The following is a 16,514-nucleotide window of genomic DNA, read 5'->3' on the forward strand; positions in this document are numbered from 1 at the left end:
AAAGGAAGAAAAAATAAATTTTTGCGTAAAATTTACTATTAGTATTTTTTTTAATTTAAAACCTTTTAATCTTATGATATTTGATTCTTGCGATTTCAAAAGTAAAATATTTGACTAAAATACAAATAACATTTTAAGAAACCAAATGTAGGATAAAATTGTGTAAAGCAATGGGCACAATGATAAAACTGTTTAAAGCAGTGTATGCAAGTCATCCTAAGTTAAAATGTCGGTTATACATCTCTCTTATTTATATATATATCTTTTCTGAACAGAACATTGAAAGGCATGTTAACTGTGCTTTACTGTATTTTCTCTTTAATATATGCAGTTTTCAAACGCATCGTAGTCTGGGTTACAAAGTATTCTTCCGAAAGAAACGCAATTCAAATAAATAAAATAAAATTCTGGAAAATTTATATTAATAAATATATTTAAAATGCACAGTTCGAAGGAATAAATAGAAAATTTTAGAACAATTATCTGAAGAGACAATGCAACACAAACAATTAAAATAAAAGTATAAAAATTTAAATATTACCTAAAATAATAACTATGACAAAAAATATATATAAAGAAAACTATTTGAAAAAAAATAAACGCTGCACCTTTATTTACGCAGTTCGAATAGGTAAATAGAAATTTTTAAAACAGTTATTTAAGAAAAAAAAAAACATTCAACTTAAACAATTAAAATGAAATTCGAAAAAGAAAAAATTACTTAAAATAATAACAGTTATAATTAAAAATATAATATAAAGAATATTATTTGGAAAAAAGGAACGATGGTGGCGCTTTTTTTCCTCTTGCGGAAAAGGAAACTAGGTTGCCATATATTAAGAAGTTCGGCAAGTGAACTAATCTTGGTGCAAACTGAAAAAAATGTGCCAATATAAATTTGTGAATTTCTCTCGTAGAATCGAAATATGTAAAAAAATTGGTATGTTATTTCAGAAAAAGTCCGATTTTGTGTCAAAATACCTATGTTAGAATAGTACTATATATAAATCTAATATATATCCTAAGTCGCGCTTTCGAGACATGAAGAACACAATTTGAATTTTGTCGTAGAACGGGAGATATGTCTTTTTTTTTTTTTTTTTTTTTTGAGCAGTGTAGAATGCCGATTGACAAGGAAGAACCAATTCAATCAAATAGATTAATGTTTCTCAAGAAACTCATATTGGATTAGTAGTTAGTCAAATATCAGGAGCTCTACCTTATTTGGAATTTTTAAGCAGCAATTATCTATAAAAAGTTTACATATCTATCTCTGCCATCATGAATCAATGGAAAATTAATGTTAACATGAAAATAACTGTTAATATTGAATAATGTAAATTATTCAGTTCAATGATCACAACCTAACATGTTTTCATTTCTAGCTGCACAGAAGTTTTACATTTAGCATATGCTGCTATGCCATATCAAATAAATCTTATATTCATTATTTAAACAGTCTTTTCAAAAGCTCAATATATTTATTGATTGCCTACACAAATATTTCCAATAAAACATTCATCTATAAGTGCTTTTCAAAGTTAAATATTTCTACCGTATTTTCATGATCTGAGATTAGATATAAAAAGCACTATTTCCTATACCTTAATTTTCCCATTTCTTGTATTTAAAAAAATTACATTTTTGGGGGGAGGGGAAAGGGGAAGTGAAACAAAACAGGGAAAGAGGAAAAGTTATCACCACCAGAGTAAAAAATTTTTAAAAAAATCTCATAAACTTACAATGACCAGGAGCATAATCTACATCATCAGGAATACTGGATACAGGAGAATGCTGCTCTGTTTTTATGTTTTGCATCACATTGTCATATCTGACTTTTTCTTGAGCTAAAGGCTCAGGATGAAGCTCATGGTAGAGAACTCCTGCACGGCCAAACACATAATTAAAAATTAATAATTTATATATATATATATATATATATATTGCACAAATGCTTATATTTTGACAATTTATATCAAAATGTAAGCAAATTTTACATATGAACAAGTTCAACAAATAAACGATTATTGAAATATTTAGCACTTATATGAATAACGATCACAATTCTAAAAATATGTCAGACTTATTCAACATAAAAAAATATATAAATTAATTTAAATACCTGTACAGCTACTATTTTACTGTAACTTATAGATTTGCTTTGCAATAATAAATATAATTATTTTAGTGTGATGTAGTTTAAGAAATAACATGTATATCTTTTGTAAAATTGAAACAAGCTCTGTTTGCAACTTATAAACGTGATATTAATAATACTGTTGCATTTCGGCACAGTTTGTGGATTTAAAGTGATTCATGACAACGCTTGATGATTCAGAATAAGTTAATTGTTTTAATTAATTCTGCTTTTCGAAGATGCATCTGCTTTTCATGAGGAAAAAATAAATATATTTACAAATTTATTAAAATAATATGTTTTGTGTGTTACCTTTATTTATTAAATATCATATTTGCACTTAAACCATAAAATTCAGTTCAATAGCAATGTTGCAAAATAATTTTAAAATGAGCATATCTTTAGAATTTCCGATACACAGTTCTGTGCATTGGAGATAAAAAGTTTCCCCCTCCCTGTAGAGTGTTGCCAATGCTCACTTTGAAATCCTTGAGTTTGTTAATCAAAAATTCGTTAAAGTTTTACAAAATATGAAATCAATAATAAAACAAATTCCAAATTTGGTCTTCCACATGCCCATATTCGTAGGAGGATTACGTCATTCAAAATTCAATGGCTCTATGTACCGTTGTTTTATCACAATGCGAGAAATATACATACATTTATGCAGCTTTTTCATTATTTAATTTCTTCAAATATAATGCAGGACTCTAACATTTGGTGGCAACAGTTTGAAAAGTGAAACGGACATTTATAGTGATTCAAAGCAAAATCGCGAAACAAAAACAATAGTCCTTCAAGGACAAAGTCCCTTTGGACTTAAAATTATACAGGAAAATAGGGAACTGCAAGTAAATTCAGAAAATAAATGTTTACTGAAAAATATTTGTTTTATTTTTTCAAACTATTTGTTTATTTGTTTCATTTTTATTACAAAATGGACCTAACTTAAAAAATAACTCTCTTTTTTTTTTTTTTTTTATTGAGAACTGCAAGTATAAGTTAATAACAAAATTGACTAATGCATTTTCAGAATACATAATAAAAAAATAAAGATACCTGGATTCTTCTGCAAAGAATTAATCTTTGCACACCTTTCTTGACTGCCTTTCTTCATTCCAGGAGCAGATCCAGGACATGGATCACTCGCAAGCGATAATAATGAGGACTGTATGCCTCTATCCACACCAGGACTAGAACCATAAGACTGAGGTAAAGGAACATGATTATTAATGATTGGATATCGTGTTCCCATAGAAGGTGGTGGTGTGGGAGCTCTATTTGCATCTTCCTGAGCTCTTGTGAGACTATGAGACCAAAGTGTTGTAGGAGTATGCCTAGCAAGGGCTGTAGATTGTAAACTACGGCTAACTTGAGGTGAATGGCTTAAATTTGATGAATTATCTAAAGGTATCTGTTTAAATAAAATAATAAAAAAAAGTGCAGCTATGTTATACAAAGAGCTGAGTTGCTGAAATTTTTATATTTAAGTTAACATTCACTTATATTTCAAATCTTAATACCATGCTAGAAAGAAAACGCACCTGGGAATGAATATTTCTGACAGGATAAGGATTTCTAAGATTTGGTGGCAAATGTGTAGGCGAACCTCTCTCACTTGGAGGATGATCTGGAGGAGGTGGAATGAACTCCATCCAATTAAGTACACTGCCTTTTTGTCCTGATCTTAACCTTTTCCTCCGTATGGGTAAACCATACTCATCTGTAATGAAAAGAAAAAAAAAAAAAACTGTAATGAAAAGGAAAAAAAAAAACTGTAATGGGAAAATAATAGTAATATCATCTGACAATGAATTAAGATACTTTGTTTATATATATATAACTTTATGCAACTGTGCAAATTTTAACACTAATAACTCTGGATGTATACAAGATAAAAATGTGATTTAAACAAGTAAAAATTTTATTTCTTATGTTTCACCACATATGTTCCGACATTTCTAACTCCAGTCATGACAATCATATTTTGCAACACTAAATATGTTTTCCAGCTCACTTAAGGCATCCCTCAGTTGCTGTTTAGACCTATAGTATGCTGAAGGATGCAAAATGCAACTTTTCCTAAATATGCAGTCTGAAGTAAAAATGAGTATAATTGGAAGTCTTTTCCCGTGAAAATGGTAGAGACAAGCCTTTTATGTGACTTGAATGAAGATAATACAAAAGCAGAGGTGCTGTAGGAACTTTTATTTTAATTTGATGCTTTCAATGATTTTAAAAATTGCTCCAGTGATCATGATCATGTAAAGTAGACATTTTTAATGATTACACAAGTTTTCTGATATTACTCCTAAAAACTTCATTAAAAAGACTACCAAGACCACATAACGTATACATTTTGAATAAAGTCGTCAAGCCATATTTGTTTTCTGATGTACTTATTTAGGAAGAATTTAATCAAAAATATACATCTGAAGCACACTGATGCATTAATAAAACTTTTACAATTAAATAAACTTTTACAATTATGCAATTAAATGGTATCATTACTGTTTCACTAGACATTAATGTTAAAAGTTGTACATGGACTAAACACTGTACTTATATTATGGTAAGCGGTAGAATGTCCCAAAGACCATACCCTCTCCCCAAAAGAGACTGTTCAGCAATAAATTTAATTCAGGATAATATAGTTAACAGGTTTAAAAATATTTAAAAAAAGGTCTACCTGATTATAATTTAAACTGCCAAAATACATGAAAATTTATTTTTCAAAATATTTGCTTTGTTAAAATTATAATGAATACTACATATTTTATACTTAAACACTGATGTATGAAAAACCTATTATGTAACTGCAATTTATTACTCATATTATGACTTTTTATAACCATTCTGAAAGATTTTTTTCCCCTCTTAGGCTAATATTTTTCTATGCTATTAACACATTACAAGCATCTTGTTTGGAAGCTTTTCTGCCTAAAATATATCATTTTCAACAGCCTAAATCATAATCTGTAAAACCGTATCTTCAAGGAAAACATATTTAAAGCTTAGTAAAGCACTTGGTTTTGAGTAAGTTAAATTTTGATTTTCATATGTTAATTTTCAGATATGTTAAATTGCTTAGAAAATACAAAATTCTAAAATACAAAATTCCTTGTTAACATAATCTTTATTCAACATACACAACTACATATTAAATTACTTAGAATACATTACTAAAACCTGAATTATATACATTATCTTATTTATATGGTAATTTCATTTTTCTATTGGCTCACATGAGGCCTCCTTACTCTCTAACCTTTCTCTAGGTATTTTACACCCAAACCTTAATTTTTGTGCCTCCCTGACTGACAGCTAGTGCCCTCTATGTGTGTTTCGTTGGTTGATGTCAGCAATACATCACAACCATTCTTATAGGAATTAGTTGAATAAATAAACTAAATAAATAATAATAAATACCAACCAGCTTTTATAATTTCATTTCTCTGCTGAATTTCTGTTCATTTTAGCACCACTTTTAATAGATGTTTTCTTCCATGCTATCTAATCATTTCACCACATCATTACAGCAATTTTTTGAAGGGGCTAAATTTTGTCCCTACACACTATTATGATGCCTCAAAAATAATTTATTTGCTCCATTTCTGTTATTTTTTAAAAAATTAAATTTTTTTTAATTACTTAGCAATTTTTACATTATAGAAGGGCTTTTTTTGGTTAATATTGCACGCTGACTTTCAAAATTGATGAACTGCCACATCTATCAAATAGCATAAAGAGTTTTTACTATTTTATTTAAATTTTTTGCAAAGCTGAACAATTTTTTCGTGCATACAAGTTAAGTCTGGCATATACAGATTTAGGGTTTAAAGTAAGATCTATATAAAATTAAAGAGCTCTTCTCTGTCAAATATATTATAACTCTGTGGAAAAAAAAATCAAATACACATGTAAAAATATACATGTATATTTTTACATGTGTCAAAAAGGCTCTAAGGTTCTATAATCCTTTACCAATATAAAAAGATCACTTATCTTTTGCCTTAACGGGATATAAAAATGAACTCTCGAAAAACATAGTAATTTGATAATTAAAAATTGTGTTGTTCCTTATGACTTAATACATGCCCCTGCTGGGCACTTGCCTGGGACTCCATGATTATACAGGTCCCATGCTCACCTCTGTATGTCAATTGACTTGCCACTAATAAAAATATATTTTACATTTAGATTAATTCTATGTTCTTATGTTTTAACACCAGTTTTATTTATTTATTTATTTATTTTTTGTTAATAAAAGTAATATTTTCAGCTATTTACATTTAATTTTTGTGAGTGGTTGTTTGTACAGGCCCTAGCACAATGTTTTGCTCAGGAGCACATACTGCTGTCAAAAGGGCTCGAAGATTCTATCCTTTACCAATATAAAAAGATCACTTATATTTTACCTCAAATGAATATGAAAATGCACTCTTGAAAAATGTAGTAATTTGATAATTAAAAATTATGTTGTTTCAAAAAAAATTACATCACAAAAATGTTCAAAACCCTTCAGAATTTCAGCACTAAAACCTTTTACAATACACACACACAAAAAAAAAAAAAAAATAAGATGTAAAAATTTCACAAATTATGTTTATATAAAAAGTTATATACTATAAAATTTTTTAATTATTTTTAAAATTTTTATTTTATATAAAATTTATGTATAAATTTGGTATTAAAAATAAAAACTTGCTAATTTTTTATGTTTAAACAAAATTTTGCAAATTATAATCAGAAATTCTAAACAAATCATACTTTCCCAGATATTTCCATTAACGTGTTATAGACTTGTATTAAGAACTAAATAAATAATAGTTAAAAAAAAAAAAAAACATATAAAATACCTGTAGTATAACTTCCAGAATCACTAGACGGGCTCATCACATTCCTTGCTTCCAAAAGTTGCTCTGTTACACAATCTGAAATAAGAAATAAAAACGATTTTTCATATACTGTTAATTTAAGAAACAATTTTCTACATGATAGTAAAAGAAAGAAGTTTTTGAATTTCCCATGTCTGAGATGTATAAAAATACCTTGTAAAAATCAAATTAAATCTTTGAATCTGATTTAAAATTACCTTAAATGAAATACAATGCAATTAATTAATCGGGTTTGTTAAAATAACATCAGCATCACTTCAAACTAGAAATCTGCATTTTTTGTTTTCATCTAAATGCATATTCTATGTTGTTTTTCAGTATTTTATATCATGATGCAAATGTTTTTCATTATGAATTACATGATATGAAAGGTCTTCCAAATATTTAAATATCCAAATAAAAAAAAACTGGAAATTGGTGGCAATAACAGGATTGTAGCCCCTTAAATACAAACCAAAATTTTTATATGAAAAATAAATAAATCTATAAAATTTTATGTTCTACAACAGGTGAATTAATCTGCTAGCTAGTGTCAGTGCACTTGGCAACATATGCAAGTCAGCAAAATTTCATATCTAACAGTTGAGGAAAAAAGTGCAAATTTTTAGTGAATGGTAAAGTTTTAAGCGAGAGTAACAGCACATGTATGTACTAAGTAAAACATTTATTGTATTTTGAGACATAAAATATAAAAATATTTTGTAAGTGCATCAATGGTGCAGGTCTACATAGATTACAATGTTTATACTAAATGACTCGACTTGTTAATTTAAGATTTTTAAAGAAATTTGTATAATCAGTCATTAAATACATTACAGAAATCTAAAAAGCATTTACACTTTTTTCCATACACTTAAAAGAAAATCTCTTTACTATTCACATACCAATTGCCTTAGACCATAATATGAAAAAAATTAACCATTAATGAAACATGTTTTGTGATATTACTGTACATATTTTTTAAAAAATACATTTATTTAATTTTGTACACTTTAAAATATATTTGCAACAACATAAACTGAACAAATTTTCATTTACAATATAGTTATGACAGTAGTTCATTTTCATTACATTTGTGACAATATTTAATCACAAACTTTATAATAATTTTTGTGCAAATGAAATCCTTCATTATAGTTGAAACTTCAAGACATATTACTAATTAATTACCTTCAATTAAACGGGCTTCCATGTCATACATTTTGTCAGATTTTTTGCTAACTTCTGAGCCACTGCTTTTGCCATCATGAACCTAGTAGGGTGGAAAAATTCTTAAATTTTACACTCCTATAATAAATTCATAAAGAAAAGATAACATTATTAAGTTCTAAATTGTTTGTATGAAATTGGGATTAATGAATATTATTAAATTTTTTAAAGACATGGCAATGATTTAAAAAAAATACAGAAACTATTGACAATCATCTGTTCAATATCTAATATCAAAACAGAAGAATCTGGACAAAAGAATATTTCATCAAATCATAAAACAATGCATTTAGACTGCAAACATATCTCATGTAAAGCAAGCATACTATGCATATAAACATATATGAATAAACAATATAAATAGCTAATATTGCCTCATAATTATATTACAGTGAAATGCTGTTTAAAAATCATTACATTATTCTTTACATAGTTACATTATTCTTTTCAAACCACATTAAAAAATCCACATGATAAAAAACCCAGAACAAATAAATAATATATACTCAAGGGCAGAAATTTTTATTTAATTGAAGATGATATATATATATGCAGTTTGGCAAACAAGAGTTTATTTCCAACCCCATTTTTTAAGGAGGAAAAATTTACACAGCTGCCAACCTTCAAACAATAATAACTAAAATAAGTATAAAAATAAATAAAATATAAAAAACTATGAATTTCCAAGAGCTTTTAACATTGTGCTGAGATATTGTTTAAAAAACAAACTAAATTAATTTTATAATGCCCCATTAAGATTGTTGAACTAACTACAGTAGGGGAAAAGTTGATTGTCTGGAATTCTCATGCAAAAGTTCACTTTTTGAATTCTTCTTAATGCTTCTAAGAAACTATTTCACCGATGCTGTACCCTTCTTATCTACCTCTAATCTTAATACAGTCAAAAGTCGTTAATCCGGACTCCTTGGGACTTCGGCGATTCCGGATTATCGATTTTTCCGGATTATAGATCATCAGTTTAAATCTGGTAAGATGGCATGCAGAAATTATAAAATTAAAAATATGAAACCGTAATTTATGAAATAAAGAACAATTATGATCTAAAGGGTATCAAAATTTACAAAAAAAAGCTTAATATTTATTTGTTTACTTTATTAAACATTTCTTTCAATGTAAGTTGTTTAAGTTGCTTCGTTTTTTATGTGATAATACTTTCTCTTTAATTCTATAAACAGACATAATTTCTTGTTCAGTTACAAAGTTCCGCTGTTCAAGTCCTATAATTGCTATGTCGAGGACTAATTTGTCAATTAAAATTTTTTCGTTTTCGCTATTGGAAGCGAATTATAATGACGAGGAATTTGATTTAAATCATATCAAAGATGGAGTACATCAAGATGAAATACTACATTTAGTAAGGAATTATAAGCCAAATAAAATAAAAACATCTGCCCTAAAGATAAGGATAGTGCTGACCGATCAACTTCCAATTCACTACGTGCCGTGGCATCCTCCCCCCTGTCGCAGAGCAGTGTGAAATTGATAAACAGATTTCGGAATGGTTAGAGAAACAAAGGATATGCCTTTATCCATTTTTTTGCAGCAATTCCACTTTTTGTTTAAGGGACTTTGAAACATACTTTCGCTTTGTAGATCCTTTACATATTAGTAAATATTTATTGGAATTATATCGGAAATTCTATTTGACATAATCAAAAGTTCAAGCTTACTTTTATAAAATTGCTCTGACAGTCTGCAAAAAATAATAAGCCGGATCCAATTCGAAGATTAAGGAACAACGCAATCTGCAACACTAACTGAATTAGATAATTTTAGCTTAGCTTATATCGTCCGTTATACATTAAACACGTATGCGTAAACGTATTTTGCGCATGCGCACATGCATATTTGCAGCCGTAAAGGTCTTACGTGCATGCATCAAAACAACGCATGCGCAGAAAGTTTGTAGCTTTGAGGTCCGGATTATGGATGTTCGAATTAACGACTTTTGACTGTACTCATAAAGCACCCCCACACCTCAGCATTTGTAAGAAATAAATTCACTTTTTTTCATCTTTCATCTTCTTCTACAGAAATTTTTATTGCAAGATGTGCTCAGATTTGTTTCAGAAAGTAACAGGCACTGACACTGGACACTTCTGGACACTAGACTTCTTCTGCCACTGGATCTGCAGTGTTAGGTCTTTCATCAATAATCATCCAAGTGATAAATTTCTCATTATGCTAGTTGAAGACATTATAAACATTATGCTAGTTGAAGACATAAAATATTTGATCTTCTTTCACTTTATCATTCATTAAAAGTTTGGTATTAATCAATTTTTTATTTTATTTTCTGACATGTGGTTCAAAACTTTAATGTTGTCTTAAATCAAAATCAAGATGACCGGCAACTTCATCCTTCATTTCACAACACTGTCATATCTCAATCGAAGTAGATCTCTTTGCTCTACGTCAACCTATTTTTGGATATTTTATCTTTTACTTGGTGGCATTACTTCAGTCTGAAACATTCATCCTATAATATTTTTATGACATTAACTGACTTGTTAATCACAATGAGTGACTTTATTGATTAAAATAAGCAAGTATTTTCCATGTTTTCATATACAAATTGATAGTTTTGGGCAATTCCATAACGATACAAAGGCGAGAAAAAATAATAACATTAACCATAATCATATTAAGCTGAGCTGGGCTTATTCTATTTCTAATATGACTCTGGTGCAAAATAAATGCCTGTTTAATAAGATGTTCTAAATTTTATGCTCTTTGGATAATTTTTGCAATTTTTTTACACTATTCTACTCAGAAAATTCAGAGTAGGAAAGAAAAACTTTTATTTATCAAAGTACTTGTGAATATCACAAAAATAAAATTTATAATTAATGAGTATATAATTAATTATGTATTATTATTATAAGATAGATTTTCTGGTATATTATTTATGTAGGTTTTTTAATGGAAATGATAATAACATATATTTGGACTTGATTAACTAAAATTGTGCAACACTGTTTTGAAACTAATACAAAATTGAAATATCTTTGCGGGCTAAATAAAATTGCTTTAGATATGATGATGGATTTAAATTTTTATAAATTTAAACTCTTCTAGGAGAAAAAGTAACACCTAAAAACATCATGGCATTTTTCATTGGAAGTATATTTTAATATTTTAAACTGATTTTCTTTTTTCCCTTTCCTTTGTTTTTATATTAAACCCAATATACAACTAACATTTTTTTTCAGTCACCAGAGAATATCTATTTTTGAGAGAACTCCTCTCCAAAGACCAAAATTACCAGGAATCATAAGTGGGGGAAATGATGTAATATGCAATCTAATTGCTTTTATTAGATATTTGTTTCTTAAATGCCACTAAAGCATTATTTTCAAATGTAAGAATACCTAGAATGCATTAATTAGTTTAATAACTGCTTCAATTGTCAATTCCATTCAATTTTACAAAATAAAAGAAATGGCATCTAAATAGGTCCTTTGTATGAGTCATTCAGCTATATACACCACAAATGTCAAGCAGCATGGCCAAAGAGACAGTCATCGCTTTTATTATATGATCTTCATCAAGCTTCTGTGAGATAACATGGAAGCACTGGCTATATGGTACTCCACATGTTGTGCAGAATCTTTAGCTTAAAAATACTGAACATGATTGAATCATTTAAGCATTAATATTGTTTGCATAGCTGACAAATTGGTACTTTGGTTGTCGTGTGCTTAATGCATGATATAATTAAAGAAAATAAGAGTAGACAATTTCCTATAACAAAAGAATATATTAAGTACTAAATTACAATTTAAATTACATTGCAGAGATCAACGCAGAGCTCGGAACACAGTTCATGCTACCATCGCATACAGTTGTCTGACGAGAAGTCTGAGTGAGTAATGATGTCGCTTTGCTGCTCCGATTAAGAACTGGATTTTACATGTGGCGCCATCTCATGAATAGAAGTTGAAGTATCTGTCGGAACACCACAGTACTCCCCCCAAGTACCATCGGTAGGTTATTAGTACTTTGGGTTAAATTTAACCTTTCTTCCAGATCTGGTAGTTTTAGGTTGCTCTTTAACGGGATGTAAGCTTTCTTCCGGGAGTGATGTTGATTAGGAAGTTGTTGGATCTTGCATTAGAAATGCTGGTTTGAGACGATCGATTCCAATCACTGATTGTTTGCCATTGCAGATGATGGTGAAATGTTTCGGTGTTCATTTGACAACTTTGAATGGACCATCATATGAAGGTGTTAAAGTTGGCTTAATTGCATCGTTGCGCACGAATACGTGCGAAGATGTCTCAAGCGCAGGATGTACAAAATAGCTTGGCTGGTTATGCGAAGATGCTGGGGTTGGCAAGATATTGCTCATGGTCTCACGTAAACGTTGAAGGAATGTTGGAGGGTGGTTAACTGGAGTAGATTCTGGGTGAAAGAATTCACCTGGCAGATGGAGGGTTGCACCATATAACATTTCAGCACAAGTTCTACCAATGTCTTCTTTGAATGCTGTGCGAAGACCAAGCAAGACTAGGGGTAAGGCTTCTGTCCAGTGTGTGCTACTGTGGCACTTCAGACCTTGTTTGAGAGATCGGTGAAAGCATTCCACCATCCCATTTCCAGATGGATGGTATGGTGTTGTGCGAATATGGCGAATGCCAAGAAGAGAGGTGAGGGATGCGAACAAGTGACATTGAAATTATCGGCCTTGGTCAGTAGTGATGGTGGTAGGCATGCCAAATCTTGAAAGCCACTGGGAGATGAATGCTCAAGCTACAGTTTCAGTGGATATATTTTCAATAGGAATGGCTTCAGGCCATCTTGTGTACCGATCAATACAAGTGAGGAGGTAAGTGTAACCATTTGAAGGAGGCAATGGGCCAACCAAGTCTAAGTGCACATGATCAAAGCATCTTGCTGGAAGGTTAAATTGTTGAATGGGGCTATGAGTGTGACGGGATACTTTACACCGTTGACATCTAATACATGAACGAGTCCATTCTGTGATGTCTTGATTCATTGCTGGCCAGACAAATCTGTCTGCGATCAGCTTTTTGGTGGCAAGGATTCCAGGATGTGCCAAATTGTGCAAGGCATTGAACACTTCACGTCTAAAATTGACAGGAATATAGGAACGTATTCTATTGTTCTCTATGTCACAGTAAATTTTAAGCGTTATATCAATGTGCAGTGGTTGTAACTGAAGGGAGGTTTGTGGATTTGAGATTAGGTTCTTGAGTTCCTCATCATGCAATTGAGCTTTTGCAATTTCAGAGAAATATGGGGTAGTGAGGTTAATATTGTTTACACGAGACAAGGCATCAGCGACACAATTATCAGTACCAGAGACATATCTGATATCTGTACTAAACTGGGCGATGAAATCCAGATGTCGAAGCTGACGAGGAGAACATGAGTCAGAGTTTTTTCTAAAAGCGAAGGTTAATGGTCGATGATCGGTGAAAATGATGAAATTGTGTCTTTCCAAGTTGTGCCGGAAGTATTTAACAGCACAGTACACAGCAAGTAGCTCCCTGTCATATGTGCTGTATTTCCTTTCTGCAGTAGTAAGTTTTCTGGAGAAGAATGCCATTGGGGAAAGTCCTTTAGTGGTATGGGCTTGAAGCACTGCTCCTATGGCCGTGTCAGATGCATCTACCATTATAGAGAGCTGATCACTAGGTGAGTGATAAGAAAGTGTGGCTGCATTTGCCAGATCGTGTTTGCATTGCACGAATGCTGCAGATGCAGATTCAGTCCAAGGGACAGCTCGTTGATTTTTTTTTTTTTTTTTTTTTTTTTTTTGCTATTCTTCATAGAAATTTAACATTGCTAGAAAACGCTTCAGTTCAGAGATGTTTTTGGGCTGAAATAGGTCGTTAATTGCTTTGACTCTTTCCGGTAAAGGTTTGACTCCATTCTGGGTGATAAGACATCCAAGAAAGGAAACTGAGGGTTGACCAAGTACACATTTGGATGTATTTAGTTTTAATCCATGATCTTTAAGGCGAGTGAAAATCTGACGCAGATGTTGAAAATGTTCTTCCGCATCTGTAGATGCAACCAGGATATCATCAATATATGGGATGCAGAAATCGAGGCCAGACAGTACTTGGTGTATGAAAAGCTGAAATGTTTGGCCAGCATTGCGAAGGCCAAATGGCATATATAAGTACTCAAAGAGACCTAATGGTGTAGTCACTGCGGTCTTGGGCACATCTTCAGCATGCACTGGGATCTGATGATATGCTCTGGCAAGATCGAGGGTAGAAAATATGTTTGTTCTATGAAAAAGATGGGTACAGTCTTGGATATGTGGGACTGGATATCTGTCAGGGACTGTGACGGCATTAAGTCGATGATAATCTCCACAAGGCCGCCAGTCACCATTAGACTTTTTAACCATGTGAAGTGGACTGGCCCATGGACTTTTAGATGGGCGAATGGTTCCCTGTGCTAGCATGAATTCAAATTCTTTGCGAGCAGCTTTTAGCATCTCTGGAGAAAGACGACGAGGTTGGAAAATACAGGTGGGCCATGTGTTTCAATGTGATGATACACTTCTGGCTGATGGGTATGCTGCCCTGATTTGGATGGGTTTAAAATGTCAGGGAATTCTGCTAATAACCGATGAAACCGTGTGCTGCCCGATACAACACTTATGTTGGTAGGTACGTTCGATATGTGAGAAGCTTGGCCCTGTGATGTCAGCTGAGTTGTAGCATCAATTAAGCAATTATTCTTGACATCCACTAGAAGGTGGAAATGTGTCAAGAAGTCGACACCAATAATTGCTTGAGTTACATCCCCAATAATAAAAGGCCAGTTGAAAGTCCGGCGCAAGTTTAAATCAAGTGTCAATAGTTTGGTGCCGTAGGTTGCAATTTGGGTACTATTGGCTGCATACAGTACAAGTTTATTAAGTTGGTGAGCATTTGTTTTAGTTCTCGGGAGCACTGATATGTCAGCTCTACTAGTATCTACTAGAAAACATAACTGCTACTCAGTATCTACTAGAAAACATAACTGAGTTGAACGATCAGCCAGTACTATTCTGTCGATGTGGAGGACATTCTGTTGGCCAGCAGAAGACCGCCCATTTAGTTTCCTGCTTGTTCAAAAGTGCATGGAGGGGCACACTTGCGAGCTTGAGCGCCAAAATTCATATGATAAAAACATATGCCACTTGTGGGTTCTTTGTACTGCGTTCGAGTATTGTGACGAGATCGACGCCTGCTTCGAGCACGAAATTTATTACGCGGGCCCTGATTTGATCGATTGTATCTCCATGAAGCATGAAGACTTGTAGAGAGTTCAGATACTTTTTTGGTCAATTCAGCCACTTGTTGTTCGAGGGATGAACTGGAAGGTGCAGCATTAGCAGCACTGACATAAGCTGGAGTAACAAGTTCATTAATTTTGTCAGCTATTGCTGCTAAACGGGTTAGATCTTCATTGGAAGCAGCAAGAATTATTTGTATGTTATTAGGGAGACGCGGATATTAATGGCTTCCTGCCAGATCACGCATTCGTGACAGCAAGTATGAAGGTCGCTGATCTCCAAGTTCGAGTCCTTGTAGTAAAGTACGTATTTTTGAAGATTCACTTTCTGAATAGATTTCAATGAGCCGCTGTTTCAGTTTGGAGTATTTATCACAATCAGGTGGTTTGAGAATTAAGTCATGCACTGAATTCAGAATATCAGACTCAATTGCTGCAACTACATGGTTGAATTTTGTAGAATCCTCACTAATGTGAGCGATAGAAAATTGTGCTTCGATCTGAGCGAACCACAATGAAGGATTATTTTTCCAGAAAGGCGGTGGCTTCACCGCAACGCGTGTGATTTGTGGCTCTGGTGGAATATCGTCGGGCATACTGATAGATAATTTTCACTTTAATTAATAAACACTTAACAGCACAAATATCGTAGCATGAGGATACACTATTGATGTTTTACCATGATAACAATAAATATTTTAACCATGCAGAAAAAATTTATGTAACGATACACACACAAATAAGACAGGGTCAGCAATTACACACACAAATAATATTTTACCGAAATGCATTTGAAAAGAAACCCCTATTTGAGAAAAAAAAAATTATGCATTCATTTTGTATTGCGCACACACAAAATCACCACTTCACACTGCTAAGGCACTTTCGAAGGAAAAAGGAAATCACTCCTGTAGCACATGGGAAAAAAATTCACTACTTTCGAACACTGAGGGAAGAATTTTGCCGTAGCACGTTGCAGAAAAATTACT

At 31.7% G+C, this 16,514-nt stretch overlaps 1 protein-coding gene and 1 long non-coding RNA gene across 8 annotated transcripts in view; one reads left to right on the top strand and one right to left on the bottom strand.

Moving 5' to 3' along the window:
• Window positions 1-16,514, top strand: part of LOC146996823 (uncharacterized) — a 39,837-nt gene that overhangs the window by 18,077 nt on the left and 5,246 nt on the right. Inside the window, exon 2 of one of the 2 annotated variants that reach the window (XR_015041701.1) lies at window positions 5,019-5,173. This is a non-coding gene — a long non-coding RNA (uncharacterized LOC146996823). Of the gene's footprint in view, window positions 1-3,259; window positions 3,515-5,018; window positions 5,174-16,514 lie in introns of those variants that run through there. The other variant, XR_015041702.1, reaches the window with a different exon arrangement.
• Window positions 1-16,514, bottom strand: part of LOC118204281 (roundabout homolog 1-like) — a 239,073-nt gene that overhangs the window by 14,466 nt on the left and 208,093 nt on the right. For all 6 annotated transcript variants that reach the window (XM_085818850.1, XM_085818849.1, XM_085818847.1 and 3 more), the window contains 5 exons: window positions 8,206-8,287; window positions 6,997-7,071; window positions 3,682-3,860; window positions 3,197-3,551; window positions 1,743-1,883 (listed from right to left, as the gene is read on the bottom strand). In XM_085818850.1, coding sequence (XP_085674976.1) covers window positions 1,743-1,883; window positions 3,197-3,551; window positions 3,682-3,860; window positions 6,997-7,071; window positions 8,206-8,287 — 832 coding nt within the window. The remainder of the gene's footprint in view (window positions 1-1,742; window positions 1,884-3,196; window positions 3,552-3,681; window positions 3,861-6,996; window positions 7,072-8,205; window positions 8,288-16,514) is intronic.

This window comes from Stegodyphus dumicola, chromosome 6 (genome assembly GCF_044657685.1).
Source record: "Stegodyphus dumicola isolate Sdum_Otavi_A_Nest chromosome 6, ASM4465768v1".
NCBI lineage: Eukaryota > Metazoa > Arthropoda > Arachnida > Araneae > Eresidae > Stegodyphus > Stegodyphus dumicola.